The 26,943-nt window shown below is 45.7% G+C and overlaps 1 protein-coding gene across 4 annotated transcripts in view; it reads right to left on the bottom strand.

Moving 5' to 3' along the window:
* Positions 1–26,943, bottom strand: part of UTRN (utrophin) — a 1,396,454-nt gene that overhangs the window by 1,139,174 nt on the left and 230,337 nt on the right. For all 4 annotated transcript variants that reach the window (XM_085612275.1, XM_085612279.1, XM_085612276.1 and 1 more), the window contains one exon: positions 15,588–15,649. In XM_085612275.1, coding sequence (XP_085468401.1) covers positions 15,588–15,649 — 62 coding nt within the window. The remainder of the gene's footprint in view (positions 1–15,587; positions 15,650–26,943) is intronic.

The following is a 26,943-nucleotide window of genomic DNA, read 5'->3' as shown; positions in this document are numbered from 1 at the left end:
ATTTTAAATGTGATCTGATTTTACAAATGTCATTGTTGGCTGATATTATTTATTGAGGGTACTGTATTTATTGTATTTATCTAAGTTATTCCTGTGATGTATTTATTGTCCTGAGCTAACTTATTCCTGCACAGTATTTATTGCCTCACAGTATTTATTTGACCTGATCCTATTTATTGCACCTGTAAAGTGTTATTATTTATTCGACCTGCACTTTTTAAGGAAAAGCCTTGTGTACTGTGATTGTATTATTATTTATTCAATCAGCAACTAAGAGAAAAGAAGATAAAGAGATATATTTTCAGTATAATTTTTAAGGTGTAGTGTCGTTTTTGGAACGGATGCACGCATGGTTATTGTGTGGGTATGTCGTATGCTTAACACGGTGCCTGACCCCTGACCACTCGAGCCAAGCTACCACAGTGTATGTCTGGGAAGACCCCATTACCACCCTTCCGGTGTGGGAGTGGGGTTTTTCTAACATGATTGGTGTTCAGCGGCGGGATTGAGCTGTGCCTACGTATACTCGACAATAACTGTGGGTAGTCCATAGGCCTACACCTGGAGTTTTCTCAAAGCGGCCTTCCTAATTGTGAGTTTTTGTTTTTTTCCAAATTTACTCTGGTGGTGGGAGGAGGTATTATATAAGGTACCCCCCTGCATTGCTTCTGTCAATACCTGTCTTCTGTTCTGAGTGGGCAAAATGGAATTTGTCTTAGAAAATGTGGAAAGTTATACTGTGGCTCAACTCAGAGAGTTCTGTCAGAGAGAGGGGGGGTGTACTGTCCCCCAGGTGCCAAGAAGGCTGAATTACAAACCAGCTTAAGGGCTTGGGGGGAGGCACGACGAGAAAGCAAGGCTGAGGAGGAAGACAGGGATGGAGAGCCTGACAGCGAGGGGGCTGGGATATACCAACCTGAGGTGGGGAACCTAGTAGCGGGACCCAGAACCATTTCCAGGAAGGGCAGCACTGTCTCTAGCGGTGGCTTACCTGAAGTGGAGTTAACCGACCGGAGGGAGAAAAGACAGCTCACATGGGACTTAGCAAGGCTGGAGAAAGAGAAGGAGGAACAGAGGATGGCTCACGAGTTAAGGCTGAAAGAGATAGATCTTCAGATCCTAAGAGTCGGGGCACAAACTGTTCCTAATGGTGGCAGCAAAGACCAAGAAATCACCAGGGAACCCAAACCCTACCTGCCAAAGGACATAGTAGCTAGCTATGGGGCGGGTGACGATATCGCCAAGTGGCTAGCGGCCTACGAGGTCTCGTTAAGGGCCCATGGGGTTCCAGAGAAGTACTGGGGAGGGGGATTGTACAAGTACATGCCTCCAGCTGGTAGGGATGCATTATTGGCCCTAGAGGAGGATGAGCAGACCCACTACCCCACCATGAAACTGGCGCTCATAAGAAAGTTTGGACTAACACCCGAAAAGTACAGACAGAAGTTCCGGGGTAGTCACAAACTGGGCACACAGAATTGGGTGGACTTCCTGGACTATGCAAAGAAGGCACTAGAGGGTTGGATTCAGGGCAGTGAAGTGAGGAACTACGAGGGGTTGTTTGACTTAGTACTGAAGGAACACCTGCTTGAAAAATGTTTCCCTGAACTGCGTCAACACCTGGTGGATAGCAAGCTGACCAATCCCCGGAAGCTTGCTGAGGAGGCGGACATTTGGGCTAGTACCCGGGTGTCCACAAGGGGGGCTGGAGGGGATACTCAAAAGGCCGGACAGGGCGCCCCCCAGAAGAAAGAGGGAGGGGAAAAGAAAAAGGAGTTCTCCAAAGGCCCCCAAAATAATTTCCAAGGAAAGGGAACAGGATTCACCCCTAGGGCTAACCCACCCAGAAACCCTAATCCTGGCCAGAGTCAGCAGCCAAGGGTTGTCCATTGCTTCGAGTGCGGTGGCGTTGGACACTATAAGGGAGATGCGAAGTGCCCGAAACGACCACCCGCTCCCATTGGAGGAAAGACCCCCGGAGTAGCTAGTGTAGTGCTCGGGGAGGAGATGCCTTTAATTAAGGGAAGGGAGTGGGCGGGTGTCACTTTAGTGTCCCTGGGAGAACGGGAGATGGTTCCTAAGATCCAGGTGCCCGCAAATACCGTAAAGTATGGGCAGTGGGTCACCATCAACGGCCAAAGAGGGGAGGCTCTGAGAGACACAGGAGCCAGTATGACTATGGTGCGTAGCCAACTGGTGTCTCCAGAGCAGGTAATTCCCGATGTACTCCACCCAGCCGCGATGGCTGACGGCAGAACAGGCCACTATCCGGTGGCCGAGGTTCCCTTTGAATGGGAGGGGGTTGCAGGTTCACTTCGAGTTGCCGTAAGCCCTGCCGTGCCAGTCGATTGTCTACTGGGGAATGACATGGAGCACAATGCTTGGAAGGAGGTGGAATACCGGACTCATACTGAGATGCTGGGTACACCTGACTGGGCCTGTGTGAGCACAAGGTCCGCGACTACCCGGAGAGGGAGTTCGCTCAGGCTGGAGCCTGGAACAAAGGCCCAGCCAGCTGCCAGTCAAGGGAAGAACCGAGGACAGGAGGAGCCTGCCTCGGCGTCCACACCCCGTAGGACGGATAGGCCACCGGAGGTGGTGGACCAGGAGTCTGCGGTGGGGGATGTCACCGAACTGGAGGACCTACCCATCCCGGCCGAGTGGCACGTGGAGGGAGGCCCGTCCAGGGAGGAATTCTGCCAGGGCCAGAGGAAGTGCCCTACCCTTGAGGGGCTGAGGCGTCAGGCCGAAGCCCAGGCAGCAGGGAACGTTGAAGGGAACTACAGTGTTTACTGGGAGGATGGCCTCCTCTACAGTGAACCCAAGGCACCCCTACATGGATCGTCCCGAGCCTTGGTAGTCCCACAACGTTATCGAGCCTTCCTTCTGGAGTTGGCTCACGAGATCCCCTTGGCAGGACACCTGGGGCAAGACAAGACCTTCGCCCGTCTTGTCCCACACTTTTATTGGCCTCAAATGAAAGTGTCGTCCGATACCTACTGCCGGACATGTGTGTCTTGCCAAGCCAGTGGGAAAACAGGGGTGAAGCTGAAAGCTCCCCTGGAACCACTTCCTGTCGTTAGCACCCCCTTTGAAAGGGTGGGCATCGACATTGTGGGTCCGTTAGATCCACCTACTACAGCTGGTCACAGGTTTATCCTGGTTCTGGTGGATCATGCCACACGGTACCCAGAGGCAATACCTCTGAGGACCATTACAGCACCTGTTGTGGCTAGGGCCCTGATGGGAATCTTTACCCGAGTGGGTTTTCCCAAGGAAGTTGTGTCCGACAGGGGGACCAACTTCATGTCAGCGTACATGCGGGCCATGTGGAAGGAGTGTGGAGTGACCTACCGGTTCACAACTCCTTACCACCCCCAGACCAATGGTCTGGTGGAGAGGTTTAACAAAACCTTGAAAGGCATGATCAGAAGTCTGCCTGAAAGCCTGCGGAGGAAATGGGACGTCCTCCTACCCTGTTTATTGTTTTCCTACAGGGAAGTGCCACAGAAGGGAGTGGGCTTCAGCCCCTTCGAGCTTTTGTATGGGCACCCTGTACGTGGACCTCTCAACCTGGTGAGAGACGGATGGGAAAGAACTCCCAGGAAGCTTCCCCAGGATGTGGTGAGCTACATGCTGGCCTTCCGGAGCCAAATGGCTAAGTTGTGGAAGCAAGCTTCTGACAACTTGGAAGCCAGCCAAGCAGTAATGAAGGCATGGTATGACCACAACGCTCACCCGGTGGAGTTGGAGCCTGGCCAGAAGGTGTGGGTGATCGAACCAGGGGAGCTTAGCGCCCTCCAGGATCGCTGGTCAGGACCCTTTGAGGTATTGGAGAAGAAGGGTAAGGCTACCTACTTGGTGGATCTTAAAACCCCTCGTCAGCCCCTACGGGTGCTGCACGCCAACCGCCTCAAACCCCACCACGAGAGGCCTGAAGTCATCTTGATGATGGTGACTGACGGAGCAGAGGACGTGGAAAGCGAGCCTCTCCCCGATTTGTTTGCGTCTCAAGAGAAGGATGGGTCGGTGGAGGGAGTGATTCTCTCCCCATCTCTAACTCCTGAACAGCATGAGGACTGCCGCCAGGTCCTGGGGCAGTACTCTTCGTTGTTCTCCCTTGTCCCGGGTAGGACTCACCTGTGCGTCCATGACATGGACACAGGAGACAGCCCACCTGTGAAGTCCAAGATCTACCGGATGTCAGACAAGGTGAAGGCCAGCATTCACAGTGAAGTCACTAAGATGCTGGAGCTAGGAGTGATCGAACCTTCTAGCAGCCCCTGGTCCAGTCCGGTGGTGCTAGTACCAAAAGCTGCACCACCGGGTGCCCAACCGGAACTGAGGTTCTGTGTGGACTACCGGGGACTGAATTCAGTAACCAAAACTGATGCTCATCCGATCCCTAGGGCGGATGAATTGATTGACCGGTTGGGAGCTGCCCAATATCTAAGTACCTTTGACCTTACTTCTGGGTACTGGCAGATCTCTTTGACTGATGGAGCAAGGGAAAGGTCAGCCTTCTCCACGCCCAATGGCCACTACCAGTTATGTGTGATGCCCTTTGGGCTCAAGAACGCACCCGCCACGTTTCAGCGCCTGGTAAACCAGATCCTCACCGGAATGGAGAGTTTCTCTGCTGCTTATCTGGATGACATAGCTGTCTTCAGTAACAGCTGGGAGGATCACTTGCGTCACCTGCAAGCTGTTCTCCAGGCCCTGAGACAAGCTGGATTGACGATCAAGGCCAGCAAGTGCCAGATCGGGCAGGGGTCGGTAGTGTACCTTGGACACTTGGTGGGTAGGGGAGCGGTGCAACCCCTCCAGGCGAAGATCGAGGCCATCATGGCCTAGGAACCCCCCAAGACACAGACTGAGGTCCGAGCTTTTCTGGGCCTCACGGGATATTACCGCCGCTTCGTGAAGGGGTACGGTACCATTGTGGCCCCCCTCACGGAGCTCACGTCCAAGAAACAACCTCGACGGGTAGTCTGGACGGAGGCTTGTCAGCAGGCCTTTGTGAGACTGAAGAAAGCCATGTGCGAGGCCCCGGTCTTAAGGGCCCCAGACTTTTCCAAGGAGTTCATTGTCCAGACGGATGCATCAGAACATGGCATTGGGGCAGTGTTATCGCAACTCAATGAAGAGGGTCTGGATCAACCCGTGGTCTTCCTATCCCGGAGACTACTTCCCAGGGAGCAGAAGTGGAGTGCAATAGAGCGTGAAGCCTTTGCAGTGGTATGGGCTCTGAAGAAGTTGCGGCCATACCTGTTTGGCTCGCACTTCCTAGTTCAGACCGACCACAGACCCCTTTGTTGGCTGATGCAGATGAAGAGGGATAATCCCAAGTTGTTGAGGTGGTCTATCTCCCTACAGGGAATGGACTTTCAGGTGGAACATCGGCCTGGAGTGGACCACGCCAATGCAGACGGTCTCTCAAGGTATTTCCGCCTTAGTGATGAGAACTCCCAAGGGGTTGGGTAGCTCTCCCCACTTTCAGCTGGGGGGGACGCGTGTTAGACCTGTCAGCCCTTTGGGTGGTCCCTCCTCATCATTATTTATTTTGTCCCACTTTTGCCTCAAACCCTGTTAGTATTTTTCCTTTTTGGGAACCACCAGACTTTTTAGTATTGATGCAGATTCAGGGAGCCATTTTATCTACCCCTGGAACTTCTGTCTGAGGGCCTGGAGCACAAAATGGTGGCCACCTGTGACATCATCAGAACCCACTGGAACCTACTAGAACCTTCTGCAACATTCTGGAACCCTGTGACAGTTGGAGGCGGTTTAGAATGTTGGGAAGCTAAGCCAGAGTTGACAGTTGGAGCTGGCAGTTGGCACCTGACTGGTGAAGAGAGAGCAGCAGAAACCTGAAGGAGGAAGGAGTGAGGCAGCAGGGGTGGAAACTTGTGCCTGGAGTGGGGTCCATAAACCCACCCTTGATACTAGTCCCTACTGACTGAGCCCAGCCTGGAGCCCTGTGTGGGAGAAAGCAAGAAAAACCATCTTAAGGACCTGGACAGCAGGAACAGGCCTTAAAAGCAAAGAACAGCAAGTTTCTGACCTGTTTATTGGTTTCCCTGGAGTCCGACGTCGAGAAGCCTAGAGACCTGGAGCCCGAGGTGGAGAAGCGGCGCTGACTGGAAAACAGACGTCGTACCCGGAGCCGCCAGAGGTCGAGAGAGGGCGCCGACGGAGGTCGTAGAGAGTACCAGAGGTCGAGGAGGAAGTCACCTGAGGTCGAGTGTGCGGCGTCGACGGGGGAGTGAAGTCCGCACCTCCGGAGTCGCCGGAGACCGAGGTGAAGCGTGCCGGAGGTCGGGAGTGGAGATCGCACTCCGGAGTCGCCGGAACCTGAAGAGAATCGTGCCGGAGGTCGGGAGTGGAGGTCGCACTCCGGAGTCGCCGGAACCCGAGGAGAGGAGCACCGGAGGTCGGGAGTGGAGATCGCACTCCGGAGCCGACATCGAGCCAAGGCCGGCCGACGTCATCGAACCGGAGCCGCCCGAAGTCGACATCGAGCCAAGACTGCCCGACGTCATCGAACCGGAGGTCGACATCGAGCCGAGGCCGCCGACATCGAACCGGAACCGCCTACCGGCGTCGTCAAGAACTGTCATTGCGCCGAGGCCACCAACATCGAACCGGAACCGCCTCACGGCGTCGACACGACTCCAGCGGCGTCGGAGCTTCATAAAAAGGGCAGTAAGTGGAATAGAGGGCGCCTAAGGCCCTGTGGAGCCCTAAGAGACCAACCTAGGGGCTAGAGAGGTGCTGGAACCAGCTTGATTGTGCCAGGGGTGAGCTGAGACTAATACAGAGGGGTTGTGTAGTGTGGGAGAGCCAGATCTCTAGATTCCCCCTTGATCTACCTCAGTTTAGGCCTCAGCCTTGTCCAAGCCAAGGAGTATACCCCTCAGGCCATCCACCTAACCACAAGCTGTGACTGGGCCAAATCAGCCCATAGAATTTTAAATGTGATCTGATTTTACAAATGTCATTGTTGGCTGATATTATTTATTGAGGGTACTGTATTTATTGTATTTATCTAAGTTATTCCTGTGATGTATTTATTGTCCTGAGCTAACTTATTCCTGCACAGTATTTATTGCCTCACAGTATTTATTTGACCTGATCCTATTTATTGCACCTGTAAAGTGTTATTATTTATTCGACCTGCACTTTTTAAGGAAAAGCCTTGTGTACTGTGATTGTATTATTATTTATTCAATCAGCAACTAAGAGAAAAGAAGATAAAGAGATATATTTTCAGTATAATTTTTAAGGTGTAGTGTCGTTTTTGGAACGGATGCACGCATGGTTATTGTGTGGGTATGTCGTATGCTTAACACGGTGCCTGACCCCTGACCACTCGAGCCAAGCTACCACAGTGTATGTCTGGGAAGACCCCATTACCACCCTTCCGGTGTGGGAGTGGGGTTTTTCTAACACCCTCTTTTCCAGCTATTCCTCTACTACCTTGAGTAGACGTGATGTTTCCTCATTTGAATGGACCTTTTTTCTTAGGTCCCCTTGCTGGTGGTGTTGTGGCCAGTTCTATGCAATATTCAAATTTTATGACTTTTAACATCCAATTGTCTGAAGTTATCTTCTTCCACTCCTGAAGGAAGTCTTTTATTCTGCCTCCCACGAGGTGTGTGAGAGATTTCATCTCTTTGCCAAGTCACTTATTTGAGGAGGTTGAACCTCCCCTGTGAGGTGGTCCCCTTCCACGTGATCGCCCCTGACAGTACTGCCACCCTTGCACCTGATATTGCCAGTGCTGTGAGGGTGCTGGCGATTGGCCGCTACTCTGGAAGCCCTGATGAGATGTGCTACTAGGGAAGCTACCTCTAAATTGCAATGCTCCCATAGATTTTGTTGTCTCATTACCTTTCTTGAGCTGTTGCAGCCTTTCATCCACTGTGCCTCCAAAAAGCTGTTCACCATTGAAAGGTGCATTTATAATGTTTGCCTGCACCTCTGGTTTGAATCCTGAGATTCATGGCCAAGACTGGTGCCTTAAGGTTGTTCCCGCCATCATTTGGTGACTTACGGTGTCTGCTGCGTCTAATGGGGATTTGAGGCATGTGTTAGCAATGTTCTTGCTTTCCTCAGCTAGGCTTGCCACTCAGTTTTTTTGTGCTGGTCAGATAGGTGTCTCATGAGTCCCGCCATTATTCCCAATGTTGGTACACATACCTGCTAAGGAAGGCATTGGAGTTTGCAATTTGCCATCGATTGGCTGCGCTCCTCTCAAATTTCCTGCCCATCAGATCTATTTTCTTACCTTACTTGTCTGGGAGGGAGTCTGACGTTGATGGAATATTGGCTCTCTTCCTGCTGCGAAAGTAATGATTGAACCTGCAGGCACCATTCACTTTATGTATGGGGGGTCTTCTGATGAATGTTTATACTTTTTCTCAGTCTTCGGTGTCACAGCTCTGCACATTGCAGGCTCTGGGAAATCATCCCTACCTTGTGCCAGAACACTGGGTAGCATTGGGTGGAACTGGTTCCTTGTTTGTGACGGAATTAGAGTCTCTAGGAGGAAGCATGACGTTCTTCTCCTCTTCAAGCTGACCGCCATATTTGTCAGCAGCCTTCTTGATGATCTGGCTGTATACAGCAATATCATCCGGAGGCGGAGGCCTCAACGGATAGCAATCAATCCCTTCTTCGGGGGTATCTGTTTTAAATTCATGCCATTGTGTCTCAGCATATTAAGAATCCTCTGATCTTCCTCCTCATAGAAGGATTCCTTCATCCTGTGGATCTGGTGCCATGGCAGGGTCCAGTTCATCGACCTCCTTTTCGCCTTGCTCTTTCGGCTGCAAAGTTTTTTGTGGAATTCGGAATTCCCTACGGGAAGCGTCAAAATCCTTCTTCTTTTGAATCAAAGCTGCCATCTCTGCCGCAAGCCTCCTCTTCTTCTTCATTTCTACTGAGCGTTCTTTAGAGTCGAGGGTCGATTTTCTTTTCGCCGCCGAAGAATCTTTCGGCAATATGTCGATCGTCGAGCTCTTTGGATCCTCCCAAACTCTTACTTTTTTTCCCATTGTCAAAATGTCTCGACTTCTATCGTCATTTGGCGTAGTAATCTTTTTGAGAGACTTCCCTCCTGCCATGTCCCTGTCGAGGGATCCGTGGGGTTCTTTATCAGTAGGTCTGAATTCGCTCTGCGAATATTTCAACATCGAGGATCCCTTTTGTACTTTTGAATCTGATTTTCAAGTCACTGACAACAAATAATTTACGTGTTACCTGTGGTCTTTTTTCTTTGGTCTTGAGCTAATCTCCTTCGGCCACGACGATTTCCAGGATGGGGTCCACAGCTTCTCCTTCTGCACCATCTGCAATGTTTTTGTCGCTCGACAGACCAAGGTCTCTTAAGGTGATGTTTGCCTCTGTCCCTGCATGGCGTAGTGTGCCTGTCTCTGTTTCTCCCTTGCCTTCAATGCCTTCGACTTGCACAAAGGCTTTGCAGTCGTCCCTCCAATGGTTGAGTGGAAGACAGAGGTTACATGTGGATGTTGCTCTTTCTGCGCAAATTTATGATGGCATTTTGAGCAACATTGAAATGGAGTCTTTTTCATCATGCGGAACAGGGGCATTCTCTAAACAACTTCAGAAAAACTGCCTTGACTGTAGGAATCCTCCCCGGTACCTTTATTCAATGATGATCTTCTAAATTTCCTCAACAAACTTCGCTTGAACATTTTCACGACTTGGAGAGACCTCACCAACATCAAGACCCAATGGCAGAAAAAACAAGCATTGGCATAGCCAATAGATCTCGCCTTTGGGACCTTATAAGTGTTTAGCCATGCATGACTTGTATAACTAAATACTTATAAGGTCCCAAAAGCGAGACCTATTGGCTATGCCAAGCGGCCCTGCGGCCGCGAAAGTGAAAGTAATCGCGGTCAAGCGCAGCCCGCGCGCCCGCGCACATGCACTGTAGCTCTAGGCTGGCCTGGTAGCACTTTTTGGAGCCCTCTGAATAAGTCTCGCCAGACCAGCGCATGCGCTGGGTCAGGCGAGACCTAAAAATCTGAAGATGACACCCACAAGTGGGAGCTTTCATGGAGGGCATATGACGTCAGAGGAGGAAGGGTAGGACACCAAATGGTGGAACCGTCGACACCCAACAACAACAAAAACAAGAAATAGAAAAAGGACCAATACTATATTGGAGAATTCTGGAACCAACCACTAGATGGCGGAATAACACACAGCATGTGAATCCAGAAAAGATTCATGCTGCAAAACAATATATATGCATGTGCTTTTGAGAACGCATCTTCCTTCCCAGAACGACACAAGTGAACAGCACACTGAACTGTCAGGTCCGATCTGGCCTTTTTATTCCACTGGACATTTCCAAAGTGGGCTGGAGCCTCTGGAGGCCGGTTTTCCGGGCGGGCTAGGGCTGTCACCCCTGGTTTCTCTATGACTTTCTCGAGCTCCTCGAGGTTAACTGGAGCAGGCTCAAGGAGGCTTCAAGAGAGACTGAAAGAGAGAGAGGCAGGGAGGGGAAAGGAAGGGAAAGCTAGAGAAAAGGCTACCAGAGAGGGAGACGAGGCAGAACAGGGACAGAAGAGGGAGAAAGGGAGAGAAGAAAGAGAGAGAGGGCGGATGGAAAGAGAGAAACTGCACAAGGGAACGAAGGGAGCAGGGCTGGTTTGACCATTTTTGCCAGGGCTGCTTTTGGCTTCACAGTCCGGCCTTGTCTGCGGTAGAGAAAGCAAAATGTAATATTCTGATAATTCAATATATTGAACCTGTTAATATTATCCATGAATGGACCAAGTTGGGCCTTCCCTCCCTGGTGTTTTCAAATCTCATCCCCTGATTTGCTTAATTTCTTCTGTTGCACCAAAAACACATCAAAAAGCCAAACCTTTAAGATAAGGAGTGAATGAAGACAAAAGAGCACCTGAGCCTTGATCATACTTTACTGACCCACACCCTTTGACAAACAGTGGACTGCAATTAATTACTTGATAAACCAGAGAAATTTGAAGGAGTGTCAGTAATAACATTGTAGTGGACTTTGTCCTTTGTAGCAACACTTATTTGAAGCTCCTTGTGCAGGTAACACAAACCCTGCACTCATCAAGAGTATACTGAGGATACCAAAATGCTGCTCTGGATTCAGTATAGACTACTTTGGAAATGAAATGCCAAAATACCCTGATAAAAATCACTGGACCTGCAGATTTGCAGCAGATCTGGTTATTCCAGTGAAGCGCAAGAGAGCCTAAAATGGGACTTGTGATGTGTCATACTTCAATACTAGTTGGCCTCAGGTTGAAGTAACCCAGTCTCACTTGCACGTGTCAGAGAAATACACTGAAGTCAAACATATGTACCCTGGGTATGTGATCAGGCCGGTTCGGTATTTTATTGAATTGTGAAGAGGCCCTTGGACTTGGAAAGACTGATCACAAAATAAAAGCGTTCCATGTGGAAAAAAGTGCAAAACCCTCTGCTTTATATCAATAGCTTACGGGCAGAGGAAACAAAGTCCAAACACTTGCAGATGTTAGCCATTCTCTACTCTACTTTCATGTACCTCAGACAAAGTTAAACTATGAAAATCTACCATGCCAAACTGAACAGGAATCAGTATGAAGAAAAACCAGCATAGGTATAGGTCCCGGACTTTTGGAAGTCTTTCGATATCACTCTTGAAAGCTCATCCTAGCCTCCCCTCCTTCATGAACCGCAGAAAGTTCCTCTTTAAACAAGCATTGGCAAAGCCAATATTTCTCACCTCTGCAAGAGCTATTGGCTTTGCCATTATGTTTTAGCCATTTTGTACACCAGCGTGGCTGCGGGTTAGCATGGTTAAAAGTTAGTGATGTAAAGGAGAGTTGCGTGGAGTGAAGTGTCATAATTGGAGTGTTGTGGAGTAGAGTTGAGTGTTATGGAGTGGAATAGAGAGTCGTTGAGTGGTATGGAGTAGCGTAGAGTAGAGTTGAGTGGCTTGGAGGGGAGTAGAATGTCACAGAGTGGCGTAGAGTGTTGTGGAGGGAGTAGCGTGTCAGAGTGGAAGGGCATGGAGTAGAGTGTAGTGGAGTAGAGTGTCAGAAAGGAGTGGCATTTAGTGTCATGGAGTGGCGTAGAGCAGAATGGAGTGGTGTATTGGGTGTTGCATCATCATCATCAAAAAACGTTATTACAATCACCAGGATCCTAAAAAGTACACGGCACAAGGATAAAAGCAGGTAAGTAAACATTTGAGAATAAATATATTAAAAACAATGTCATTAAGTAGATGTGCAAGGAGCAAAATGCAGCAGTTCCTAGAATAATAAAGTGTATCGTGCAAGTAGCTTCCCACGCCTGATCTACAGTGCATACCAGAATCTTGAGAGGCCAAAGACCATTGATCTACGGGTGTCAGTAAACAATGTTCTCACTACCTCAAGGTAGTGTCCCGGACCAACAAGTCTACACAATGGTAAAATCAATTTTTTTCTCAAAGATAAATAATTGGGTTTTGCACAAAGTGGCGGAGTAGATTGTTGTAGACTGGAGTGGCACACAGTGGAGTAGTGTAGAAAAGTCGAATGGCATAGAGTGTTGTAGAGTGGAGTGGCATAAAATGGAGTAGAGTGTTGTAGAGTGGAGTGGCATAGACTGTCATTGAATGGAGTGGCAGAGAGTGGTGTGGTGTGGAATGGGGTAGTGTGCCTTAGAATAGAGTGGAGTAAAGTGGCATGGAGTGGCATGGAGGGAATCGCGTAAAGCACTGACAAGTGGAGTACGGTCATAGACTGTTGTAGAGTAGAGAAGAGTTTAATGGAGTAGAGCATCATAGCGTGGAGTATCGTGGAGTGTAGTGTCATCGGGCGGAATCTTGTAGAGTGGAGAAGAGTGGATTAGAGTGCAGTGGCGTTGAGTAAATTGTTTTAGAGCAGAGTGAAGTGGCGTAGAGTGAAGTGGTGTAGAGTGGTGCAGGGTAGAGTGCAGAGGTGTTGAGTGGCGTAGAGTGCAGTGGAATCGAACAAAGTGCTGTAGAATGCGGTGGCATACAGTAGAGTGGTGCAGAGTGAAGAGTTATACAGTGGAGTGATGCAGAATAGAACGGAGTAGAGTTGTGGTGAAAAGTACATTGGCATAGAGTGCAGGAGAGTAGCACAGAGTTGCGTAATGCAGTGGCAGAGTGCAGTGGCATAGAGTGCAGTGGTGCAGAGTAGAGTTCAGTGGCAGAGCGCAGTCTTGCAGAGTAGAGTGTCAGAGTGCATTGGTGGAGAATGAATTTGCATAGAGTGCATTGGTTTGGAGAGCAGTGGCGTACAGTACAGTGATGCAGAATAGAATAGAGTGGCATAGAGTGCAGTGATGTAGAGACCAAGGTGTAGAGTGGTATAGTGTGCAGTGGTTTAGAGTAGAGTGGTATAAGGTGCAGTGGCGTAGAGTAGTGCAGAGTAGAGTGGTGCATCGTAGATTGCAGTGGAGCAGAGTGCAGTAGCTTGGAGGGGTGCAGGGTAGAGTGGAATGATGTAGAGTAGAGTGGTGTAGAGTGTAGTAGCAAGAGTGCATCTGCTTAGAGTAACATGGAGTAGAGTTGTGCAGAGTAGAGTGCAGTGACAGATTAGAGTAGCATAGAGCTCAGTGGCAGAGAGTGAAGTGTTGCAGAGTAGACTGTCGTAGAGTGCAGTGGTGTATAGTAGAGTGGCGAACCCAGCAGTGGCACAGAGTCCAGTGATGAGGAGTAGAATAGAGTGGCGTACAGTGCAATGACGTAGATTACAATGGTCTAGAGTGCAGTGGCATGGAGTGCCGCAGTGGCACAGAGTCCAGTGATGAGGAGTAGAATAGAGTGGCGTACAGTGCAATGACGTAGATTACAATGGTCTAGAGTGCAGTGGCATGGAGTGCCTTGGTTTTGAGTAAAGTGCTGTGCTGCGCATTGGCATAGATGGAGTGCTTAGAGTTTAGTGCAGGGTCGTAGTGTAGAGTGGTGCAGAGTAGAGTTGAATGGCACAGAGTGGAGTGGCTAAGATAGCAGTCTCGTAGAGTAGATTGTTTCAGAGTAGAGTGCAGTGGTGTAGTGTGCAGTGGTACACAGTAGATTAGGGTGGTGTAGAGTGAATTGGCATAAAGTGCACTGGCATAGAGTGCAGTGTTGCAGAGTAGAGTGGATTAGTGTAGAGTGGAGTGGTGCAGAGTGGAGGGGAGTGCCCTAGACTGGAGTGGTGTGGAATGCAGTGGCAAAGAGTGCAGTGGTACATAGTAGAGTAGAGTGGAGTAGAATACATTGGCATAGAGTAGAGTGGTGCAGAGCCGAGTGGCTTTGAGTGAAGTGTCGTAAAATGTGGTGTTATGAGTAGAATGCAGTGACACAGTATGAAGTGGTGCAGAGTAAAGTGGAATATGCATGGTGTGGTAATGCACTGACATTACAAACATCTTCTATAGAAATGACCATTACATTTGCACAGACATACAGTTTTACTGATAAACGTCTAAAGTGCCCCAACGGTATTCTGTTCAACTGTCATCACCTAGTGTATTGATTTATTTTGATCATACTAAAAATTTTGTTTCCACTACACTTCAGATTTACCCAAAAATGTGCTTCATTTGTGCTTTCCTAATTCCGATATATTCTAAAATATCTGCACAGTTTAGTTACATTTATTTTTTGTGTGCTAAATATAATAACATTCTACAGCCTCTCCTCTCACATGGGTACCCAGCACGATTGTCACATACATACTCTCACTTTGAAGTCAAAGAAAGAAAAATAAAACCAAGCTCCCTGAGACAACAGTGCCTGACATTTGACCTCGGTCTTTGAATGCAAAGTAAATGTGACAAGATAACAAAAATATTTAATGGGCTGCTTACAGAAAGTGAGCAGTGAAAAAAATATAGTAAATAGGCGATGCTCCAAAGTAGGGGCGAACTCAAGCTGGGCAGCCTAAAACAAATAAAGCCAGAAAATAGAAAGCAAGCAAATGTGAGTAACAAACCACAAAGCCAATTGTAAGCAATGGGCGGCAATCATTCCCAGGGAAACTTTACGAATGACCCCCAAGATGTCGATAACAAACCAGACAGCTGCTCTGTCTTGTGCACTTCCACCTAAAAGTCCCCTCTACCTATAATATGCTCATTCAGACCCTGGCATCCCTTGCATACTCCATTTTGCTCTGAGGTCCCAGAGCCAATCACGCAAAGGATGCACATAGTATCAGACCACCCTGGGGACTTAAGTCCAAGTAACAAACTGAGTGGGCATCAGTGGCGTCTCAGCAGCTGACATTTACACACAGACTAGCCCACCAATGCTGCAGGCAATTGTGAAACACGGTGTAGATAAAGCGTTATAAATGTGGTATGGTGCCTTTAACCATACAATCAAGTTTACAAAGAAAGTCATCATCATACAAATACAATTCTGAAAAAGAATAAATAATACAGGTATTTTCTAAACAAAATTACAAAGGGATCCATATGGCTTGAAAAGTCTACTGAGCAAGTACTGATGTCTTAGAATCTATGAACCTTGAAAATATCGTCAACATTTAACTATGAATCAATAGCGTGGGATGCAATAGTAGCCTTACCTTTGAAAAACGTGCATTTATCCATTTTGTAAACGTTTTCTTTTGCACATCATTATGTTCTTCTGAGGAAAGAAACAGAAGATAAATAGTGAGAACACACTTTAGGGGTTAGAAGAGCATTTCTAAAGGTGCTAAAACGTTTGCAATTAGAATACTGCACACACAACTTATACCAAGTTCACTTATATCATCCTTGCACGCATGCCCATTCGTGTACAGTACTTGGACGCCATTGGTCATTATAGTTAAGATAGCATACTTAAATAAATGTACAGCAGAACAGACAATTTTCTTTTAAACTTAGTAATGCAGGAAAGGTGAAAAATTCGGAAGGAGAAACTATGGTATATACGACTGTTTGAAAACGAACTTACTGAGATTTTGGGAAACTAAATTAACATTGGAGAAGTGAATTTGAAGAATGTTGGTGCTTCACAAAAGAAACAGTTGAGATAGAGCTTGGGGAGAGCCTTTTCGGGATATCATTAGTTAGAGTAGTTGTCAAATCTGGTATCTACACGCCCCTCAGAATTGTGTTGTGATACTTTATAGTGTTGCTAAGCCCCATTGAGTCATCTGCCCATGATTTATCGCCAGAGTGTGGTTAATCGATGGCTCAACCATATTTCAATGAGGTGGTCAGCCGGTCCATCAGAAGTTCTACAACACAAACTGTTTCAAAGGCAACTGTTATCACAGTCTAAATTCACTATGTGGCTTCTCCTTCGGATTAAACTATCAGACTGGATTCTGGGAGTAAACGCATTATTATTACAAATGTCAAGGTATCAAACTGTCTCCCTGAGACTTTCTATATCACTTCATAGCATCCTGCTTTGGGAAACTACACACAAAGCTCTTTCGCAGCAGGGAATCGGCTCATGCTAGGTCGCTGTATTTTGGGATGTCACGCACCGCTGCACCTAGGGGGACCTGGTGCCATCCTCACTGCTCTATCGTGAGTACCTGTTCTCAGGTCCTTAAAGTATTTTTGTGCCAGCAACACTCAAAACATAACATAAATGCAAATTAACACATTGTCGCCGAGGGGAATCTAATCACTTTCTACCCGTTCAAATAGACCAAAGAAACAGCTGTCAACACCAGACAATAATATGCAGTGGGACTTTAGCACACGATTTTATTGGGAAAGAAGGAAGTCAGGACACCCATGGCTAACAGAAGCCTAATTTCAGTTCTGTTCAGTTCATTTCAGCCCTTCATCAAAGGCCAGAATTTAGATGCCTGTGAAATATGTACCACATCTGAAACTATACAAAGGTTGGCCTGTAAACCTCTCCTGTCTCTGGATACTAAAGATCTGAAGGTGTTTCCAGCCGAGACCCATGAGTGGCAGGAACAGCCGGGCTCCCCACAGCTTGGGTTTCAGTGGGCAGGGATGGATTTACAGCAGAAAACAATGCTTCTTCTACCCATGCAGGACGAGCAGGCAGAAGACAGTCACCCATTGTACAGGATAGGTTCAACTCTATACCGTCTTTGTGACACGGGACACTGTAATATTAAACTTAAAGTACATGTGGAAATAGTGCCTACTCTGAAAACCATAATGTGGTAAATATACAACACAGGACATTTTGATAAACAGAAAGGAAAGACTAGAGCTATTAGCGTAGCAGTGGACGACTACACTTATTTGTGCATATTAATATATTCATAGTGCTCTCGAATACCAGTGAGATGTACTGCAACAATAAAATGGACTCACTGTGTACTCCACAAACTATCTACTTTGGTAGCGAGCAGACAGTACTCTGTGATAAAGGCTTGATTTTGAACTTCCACCCACTCAGGGACACCATCTTAGAATTAACCAAATATTTGACCAAATATGCAGCCAGATCATCAGAGAAGCATGGTGTCTTCTATTGAGAAAAGGAAATAAACACAAGTTTCATGACTCTGGGTATTGCAGCTGCTAATGCAGAGCAAAACCGAATGAGAAATCGCTCCCTGGTCTGAAGACCCAATACACGGGCAGTTAATTTAAGCAAAAAGTATGAACAGAGGGTCAACCTGCACATGAAACCAGTGACAATCATATTTTTTCACATAATGCTTGATAACGCACAATGTTTGTCTTTCCCGCGCTGCAATAATGAATGGCAAAATTACCCCCTTGTCTTTTGTCACTGGCTACTCAAATTAATTTGTTTTTTTAATTGGGTTGCCTTTTCGGCGAGGGAAAACACACTTAGTTTGTTTACTCAATATCATATCCATTAGTGTAACGAATCTTTTTACAAATATGCACTCAGAGGTGGCTGAAAATTATTCAGCGACATGCCAACAACTCAAATAAATATAAAAATTTTACATGAATTCAATAAACACATAAATAAAATTCATTCAACTAAAATACAAAATCAGTTTATGGAACGGGGTGAAGTAGGATAACAAGGTAAATTCCCTGTAGGAAAAATTCCAAATTGCCATCTTTGACACTAAATGGATTTTTTTTTTTTTATAACACCCAGATAATTTATCTAATCTGAAGTTCTACTACGAGTCGACACTTCTTTGTGGCTATGAAGTTAGCAAGGCAGCTGAGCTGACACAAGCAATTCTACCGTGGGAAAAAACACACACTGCCCCGTATTCAAATCAACAATGCAACAGACTCTGCCAAGGTCAGAGGACTAACTTGATCTGGACTCCAAACAAAAAACCTCCTTCTCCTTATACCCAGATCCAAAACATATCTTTAAACCAGACCGTGCCCAAGCCAGTAATGCTCCGAGCAACAAAAATTGCAAAAATCAATACACAGGAGACTTATTCATTTTCCGGAATTCACAGAATCTGAAAATGTATGCCATGAAAATCTAAGGAAATCACAGCTTTCCGGAGTTACTAATAAACCAATCAATCAATCAATCAAGAAAGCTTTATTCGAATGTTTGAGCAAAAACAATCATAAAAGCACAATAAAAAGAAAAAAAAATCTTTACACTTGTTCATTAAAAACATTTTGTGAATAAAATAGTATTAAACTTAAGGAACTTTTGCTAAGAATTAATCAAATATTGAACAATTGTTTCCTATAAAAGAGAGTATTTTTCAAGAAAATAGTGACACTATAAATTCTGTACTCATTGTCAAGTAATTGCAAGGCCAATAAGGCAGGTCGGTATTGACGTAATCCAAACTGTTTAAAAATAGGTTTTTAAAAATGTGGTCCGTAATACAGAATAATATTTACAGAAAAGAATAACATGAATCGTGGTCTGTAATGAAATGTTATCACAAGGGCAAGGTGAAAGATTTTGAGGACTAACTTGATCTGGACTCCAAACAAAAAACCTTCTTCTCATTTTATACCCAGATCCAAAACATATCTTCAAACCAGACAGTGTCCAAGCCAGTAATGCTCCGAGCAACAAAAATTGCAAAAATCAATACACAAGAGACTTGTTCCTTTTCCGGAATTCACAGAATCTGAAAATGTATGCCATGAAAATCTAAGGAAATCACAGCTTTCCGGGGTTACTAATAAACCACTAAGCACACTTGAGTGACTTTGTAAACATTGCAGACTATATTCTATAGTACCCCAAGGAGAAATTAAGCAAAAGTAGAATTTTAAATCTTCCCCTTCCAGACCCATAAACTATAGAAGTGTAGTATTTCTTTTCCCACTAATTTTTTTCTACAATTGCTAAGCTTTAATCAGAACTGTTGGTAGAAATTTCCACTGATCAGGAGTGTGGGAAACCAGATAATTTCTAAACCTGGATCAATTTATTGTCCATGCAAATTCCACTTATTGCGAAAAATACTTAATGACTGGAGCCCAAGTGTTTCGCTGACATTTTGAGTGAAAAAGTGTTTCTACTCTCTGCGGAAACGTGTGTGGGTGCTAAGTAAAATTCATGGGGTAGAGGATAAGATTGTGCGTATCTGTAATGCCTTGGTTGAAGCACATGAAGCTGTGAATGCAGAAACATCAAGTTTCACATTCTGCTCACCGGCCTACCTCACGGACAGCCAAAAAGAGCAAAAACAGACTTCATAACATGGACTGTCAACATCTAGACCTTGCATAAATATCTGCCAACAAATTTGTGGACCGGCATTTAGCTCTCAAATCCAACCTACCCCAAATAACATATATATTAGATCTTGGTTGATCCTGTACTCTAACTTAAATCGCAGCATATAATAGAGGCAATGGTATTAGGTGCAGGTTTGTAAGGAGATATTCACCGGAGAGGGAGATTTTGAAACCCATGGACACTGTTCACAGAAACCTTTGTTGGATACATCAGAATCACACTAGCAAACGGCTTGATTTGTGGATTTAAGATGCTCAAAAAAGGATATCTTGCAAAGATAATGATTTATTCCTAGAAAACACAGTACCTCTTAGTGTATTATAGGAATTTAGAGAAAATTCTATTTTTGAAATGGAAAAATGGCAGTGGGAGTATTTCATAGGCCAGACAGAGATTCCAATCAGTCTTTGTTTGCGACATGAGCTGTAATTTTTTTTAAAAAAATGGTTAAAGGTGGGTACGCTTATCTCTTACCTTTGCGATTTTCACTTTCAGATGAGGAAGGAATTTAAAAGTAAAAAAGGAATGTGCCCGTGGCGTTGCCATTAGCAGAGGAAGAATGTAACATTTTTAACAATTAGAGCTTGTCTAGCCCAGAGCACTGGAGTCGTGCTGTAATGCTGCATTGTTTTTCCAGCTTAATAAACGCAGCCTGTTCATGCTATTTTTATGACTGGTTTGACAGCGCACCAATCTTCGACCTGTTGTTACTAATTCTTTAAAATGTACAAAGTGGCTTTATCTCCACCCAAAAGAGTATTATCTTCTCACCTCGTTCCACTTCCTAAGGAAGCACGTGCCCTGCAAAGCATGGGGATGTTTTACATCTTAAGGGTGCTCTGAATCATCACACGTTAAATTTACTCAGATGTGCATTGTATAAAGGAAGCAGTTGATTTTAGGTCTTGCCTACCAGCCAGCACATGCACTGTGTGTTGAAAAAGCTAAAGCTTACCAAGAACATACAGGGGTTTGGAGCTGGCCCCACTGCTTATCACTGATTGGCATTTCACTCACTATCATTTGCCTGCTCCTTATACGTGCCCCAGCTTGTCAATTGTGTCTTTGGCCCTCCCGTGAAGCATAGCCTCATTACCATTTCCTTTGACTGGTTGGCTTCTATGCTTCCGCTACTTGCTTTTCAAGCACTTTTGAGTGAGCACTCCCTGGGAGTACATGTGTTTTCTAGCTGTCTCCTTCATGTACTTCTCTCTCTTTCCCCTCCGTGTTGCTCCCTGTCGCCCATTGGGTTTTGCTGGTACCTTCCACGCTGCTCACCCTCATGTACTCCCCTCCTTTGCTTTGTCGCCCATGTGCTTCTCCCCTACGTGCTGTACAATGTTCATTTCGCCCATTTGCTCCCCCTCAGGGCTCCACTTTGCTCTTTTTCTTTGTCATCTGTTTTCACCCCACCCGTATTCTCTGTGTTGCTTCCCCTCATCCTTACCCCCATATTGCTTCGGTACATTTATACATGCCCATCCTGTGTTGATTTTGCCCCTTCTCACTTCTTTCCCCACCCTCGTGTAGTTTCTGCCCCCCGCTTTAAAAAAAACAAATTATTGCCTTTTTTCTTTTTAGTTAAGGATCCAATTTGGATCAGTCACTATAAGGTAATAAAGCAGCTTTGCTTCATTCTACTGCTCACGCATGCGTGGTGCATATGCCTACAAAATGGCGTGGATGGTGCCTCAAATGTTTTATTTTTTAATATTCTTTAGCCATGTTGTGCAGTTTGACCAAACACCGTTCACAAAAGCCAATAGGTGCCAAATGAGCGACCTATTGCCTTGGTCAATGCTTGTTGTTGTTTTTATTGCAGCAGGCTTTTCTTTAATGTTTCAGGCAAGGCTCAAAATGCAAGCCAGACTTATTGGTTTTTCACAATGCTTGTTGACCTATTACCCCGTCTTAATTATTTAAGTTCTGTGACATTTCAAGCCCCAATTCTAGGGAGTGATGGCTAGTTCCTTAGGAGCCCTTTCACTAGGCCAAAGCTCCAATTTGGGCAACCACCCTAGTTCACCTGTACATGCGACCGTGTGCCCGATTCCTGATGGCAAGCCATCGTATTCTTTCTGTGTCAATGGCTTACAGTGGGCTTCCATGGTCCTTGCCACTTTACTCATGGGTTACAACACACTCTCGGGGTCTTGGCTTGTCAGTCACAGACCTGCCAACTTTTGAAACTTTTCTACTGTGTGAGGAGGGGGTGGGGCTGAGGAGGTGGTGGGGCTTTGAAGGGGGCGGGGCATAGTGCCGAGCACAGCCTGAGGGACTTTAAAATTCACTGTCTCCAAGCACACAGCCCCTTTCACACCATTTTCTGCCCTGCCAACACCAAAACAAAGCTGCTGAGGCTACCGTCGATGTCCTGGTGAGGTTTCACACCTCATAATGGACATTGGCTATGCAGAACCTCAAAACAATACGCTGGAAGCCTGCTCTCTGCATGTGTTTCCAGCTAATTGTGTGCAAACCGTGTGATATCAGCTCCTCACCAGGTGGCCGTCTGAGGGAAGCTGGCATTGTGTGACTTACGGTAGCGCCGCGAGTTGATAGCTCTGCAGTCACTATTAACCAGGGTCACTGCAATTATGCAGGGGTGGAGGACCACACTATGTGGCAGGCTTTGCTAAATTATGTGGGAGGAAAAGGCACATTATGACTTATAATGTGGCACATTCCATGGTAGCTTTGTTTTGTCATTTTGACACCCATCAACACTGTCTGGGTAAAAGTTTCATTAAATTAGTACCAGTTTAACTTCAGATTAAACAAACAGCAATTGAAAGGTGACCTGCTGACCTTTCCAAATGATCAATCACAGTGCGCCACCACGCGCTGAACCTTTTTTTTACATTAACTTTTGATTAATTTGAGCTAGAAATACATTTTTTTTCTTGAAAATTGCACACTATGCTGCAGATGGTAGAGTAAGTGGCAAGTAGGGATGCATAGATTCCCGGACACATTGCAACAGCACCTTTAAACTATGGCCCATGATCACAGACACAGAGCTTTTCAATTACAGGTGTAATTGTAACTGTAATTGCATTTATATAGCGCTTACTACCCCTGACGAGGTGTCAAAGTGCTTTTTGGGCGAGTAGCACGCTACTCCGGAACCCAAAAAGGATTAGTGGTGAATTAGTATAGTGAAATATGAAATAAATTTGAGTGGTGGACATGTTAGTCTGTTATGTGGATTGAAAAGGATAGTGGAGGGATAGAAGAGGGGAGGGTTTGCATTTAAGTAGCGCTTGCTAGCCCTGATGAGGTGTTGAAGCTAGTGGCATAACGAAACTCAAGGGGGCCTCCCTGCAAGGCACATGGAGGGGCCCCCTTGGGAATCAATCAGGAGCGCTGCAGCCAGAGTGCTGTACTGAGGAGGCCCCCTGGAGCTTGGGGGCCCCCGCTCCGAGGGGGCTGCGGAAGCCTGTGTTACGCCCCTGTTTGAAGCACTTTTCGGTGAGTAGCACGCTACTCCAGAATCCAAAAAGGATTAGTGGTGAATTAGTATAGAGAAATATGAAATTAGTTTGAGCTGTGGACAGGTGTAACTTACACCTGGAAAGTTTGTAAACTCTACATTCAAATAAAAGCAATTATTAATAAATTTCAACATCTTCTAAATTTTGCAGATAACAGTGTCAACACTGTTTGGCAGTGGGTGTTCTAAGGTGAGTTAGAAAAGTGGTAAATCTAGTGTACTATTAGTATCAAAGTGACGAGAACTAGGACAGGCTTCTCCTGAACATAAGCATGAAGGATGCAGCTGTTAAATATGAAAAGACATCCAAGGGGATGTGCCAGCCATTACATATCTGGATTTGCATCGCTATGCGAGGCAGAATGCAGGATTATCACTTGACCGTGGCAGATTTCACATTGCAAGAATTGTCGTAAATTGGGCCAGATGCATGCCTGCGTGACTGTCGCTAATCACATTGTGGACAGTCAACATCCACAGAAGACACTGATTTACAAAAGAGAATGTGAAATGGAGAGCCCTTCTCGTGTTCTATAATTCCCATATAAGATATCCCTTGCATGATGTAAGTAATACATCAGTAAAGTATTTAATGAAGAAACATGACGATAATATGGAATTATCAACAGGGCACCCTTTATGTAACGCTTCAATGGTGGCCATAGGGGCCATTTCAAAAATAAAACCAAGTGATGTCATCCAACAATAACTCAACTCTACTACAGTCACTTATCACAAGATTCTCAGATCTTTTGATCCACCACTGCTCAACTTTTAATCAAAAGCCACTACAACTACAATACTATTGCTTGCATCAAGACCCTTTAAACTCCTCAAAGCATACTGAAACATCTTGCCCTCTCCCACAGCATCATGCACATAGCAGACTAGTTACTCAAACAAAGTCCCATTACCCTCAAATGAGCCTTTCTTAGACGTGTCACAAAACTGGTGTTACAAAATTACTTGCAACCAAACCTACCGACAAACTATGTATAAATGAAAACCCTAACCAAAATCATAAACTCCAAACTCAAACCATCAAATCCATGACCAACATGCCTTCACCAACGTGCAATCCAGATGAAATCCATACTATGGAACACAAACGACCCTACAGTACACCTGTCACAGCCCATTCAAGACAGCAGACCAAAATATATACCAGAATACAGCCATCAACATAGTATATCAAAAGACTCCAATTTTCACCTCTTTTCTGAAATCTATCACACTCAAGCGGACTGTCCTCATGCGGCGATACAACTAAGACCATCTCTAAAAGGTTCACTTTCTGTGTGATTCCATTTAAGTCACTTCAGGCATCACAGAAGGGTCGTACCTGTGGGCACGATGTAGTCTACTGCACCTTATTTTACAAGTTTTCTCATCCATCCTGAGAAGCTACTGAGTTCAAAGAGAAACAGATTGTCAACAAGGTCTTTTGCAACCCGAAAGGGAAGAGAGGGCAAGGGATACTGCGAGTTTAAGCAGTGTAGGTGTTGGGTTGCAAAAGGAAAGAAGTGTGACAGTGAGAAGCCTGATGCAGAGCGAAGGAGGACCCGTGTCTGCTCATTTGGTGGAAACGGGTATGAGGTTATAGAAATGATTCAAATGTAAAATATCAGAGACGAAGAGGATATAGAGTAATGTGGGGAAGAAACATACACAGGGTGTAGAGAGTGATGTAATTTATCAGAAGCTGGTGCCATGTAAATGGTGACGAGGGACAAGATGTACAGCAATCGGGCGAGGGGGTCTTTGAGCAGGAGAGGGTGCAGGTTTATTAAAGAAAAAGAGCAGTGGATGAGTAGGAGAGAATGAAATGTTGGATGTATGGAAGGGAGACAGGAAATTAGTTAACTGTCAGGAACCTCAAGAGAAGGTTATAGAAAACAGTAGTGCAGAGATAGATGTAGTCAGAGGCAAATGGTATAAAGTAATGGAAGGCTCAAACATAGGAAGCTAGCAAGAAGGGTGAAGCAGAGAACTGGAGGGAAGATAGAAATGATGCTTAAGAACGGAGTTATACAAGAAATAGAAAATGGAGACCAGCTATGAAAAGACCACAAACGTAGGAAGGAGTAAACCATTCAATAAGAGTAGATTTTAAAAGAACAGCAAAGTTCAGAGTCAAATGACAATAATATGGAATTATTATTATTATCTGATTCATCCTCCACTTCCTGGTCACCTCAGGACTCCCATCACAAGGCAGTGTCACGCTGCAGGGCAGAGCAGAAGGTCGTGGCGAGGAGTGTTTAGGGAGAGAGATTGTTGGTGTTTAGGGGTTGTGAGGATGGATGGTGTTTAGGGGTAAAGAGTGGGCAGTGAATTAAAAGCATCTGAAGCAATTATTTGATAATGTAAAATATATCAATCTGAAATGAGGTCCCCTAAAGTAAAGCCTTGAAATAAAAACCTACAATAAAACCTGCAACCATTGCATTCACACCTCAAAAATTAAGTATGCAAAAGCCAATTTCGATCAAAAACACATTCTAAGAATTGCTATCCATGAAATGGTAAATGGCATTAATTTTGAAATTTTCTATTAAACAGTTTAGGTGGAATGGTTTCTCAGTAACGGTTTTCCATTAAATTATTTTTCTATGAAGTCATATACAACGGGGCAAGAGTGAAATACCGTCATTCACAGTGAAGAGAGCCAATGGCTGGCATGGGCTGACCGATTGCCAAGTGCTGTGGTGTGCGGATGCAAAACATGAATGACACTTGAGCAGACCAATGGATGAAAGAGAGGATGGGGCAAGAGGGAGAGGGGCGGTAGTGAGAGAACACAAATACATATATTACTGACGTAGAGACTGCTTTACCTGATTCGCCAGTCTCATATTTTCGAAACATGCCTCAATAAAAATACATATAAACATGCAGTGGTTTTCTGTCTGCCCGCTTCGTACATTTGTCTGTTAAAGTGTCATTCACATTTTGCTTCTGCCCACCACAGCACACAGCATAGGGCAACAATCAGTCAATCTACTAAAGCCATTGGCTCTTTTCACTGTGAGTGACAGCATTTTCCTTGTCCAGGTCTGCCTAAAAAGTGATCCACTTCAGTGCCAGGGCTTGGAAGGCAATCAATGCTTTCACTTCTGCTTTAATTTTAAGTTCTTTTTTTTGTTTTTGCAATGGCTCATTTTTCGGTCTTCCCAAATAAAGTACATGTGTGGTTTCTAGCAACACTTTTGTTGCTTTACAGAGACTTTAAGGTTGCTCAGTAATTACCAATGGTTGGCTTCTCTGTCACTCATTTGTTAGCTTCTTGCTCATCAGCTTCCATACGCTTTCTTCCTCTTCATCTGTTTGTACCTCCCTTTAGCATAGATGCATTAGAGTGTCCTTTCACTGCTCGATTTTTCAGGTATTACATTTCTCTTTTTAAGCACTCTACAAGGGTGTCTGTGTTTTTCAACTGTCTCCCTGGTGTACTTCTCCTTCCTTTGTGTTCCTCATCTAGTCCACCTCACCAACACTCTGCTGCGGAGTGCTTACCCCCAGCTGCTCCCGACCACCCTCTGTTGTCAATGTGCTTATCCCCAGCCTCCCCCGCCCATTCTCTGTTGTGTGTGTTTTTACCCCCACTCTCCATTGCCCCTGTACTTTCTCCCAGTGCCTTCTGACCACCCTCCGTTGTCCGTGTGCTTCCCCCAGCCCCTCCTCCCTCAACCACCCTATTCTGGCTGTCTACTTGCCCCCCAGCCCGCCCCAACCTCCCTTTGTTGTCTGTGCATTCCCCTACACTTTTACCTACACTCTCCTTTTC

This window comes from Triturus cristatus, chromosome 6, assembly GCF_964204655.1.
Source record: "Triturus cristatus chromosome 6, aTriCri1.1, whole genome shotgun sequence".
NCBI lineage: Eukaryota > Metazoa > Chordata > Amphibia > Caudata > Salamandridae > Triturus > Triturus cristatus.
The sequence above is the reverse complement of the archived record's forward strand: the minus strand, read 5'-3'. Positions and strand labels throughout refer to the sequence as shown.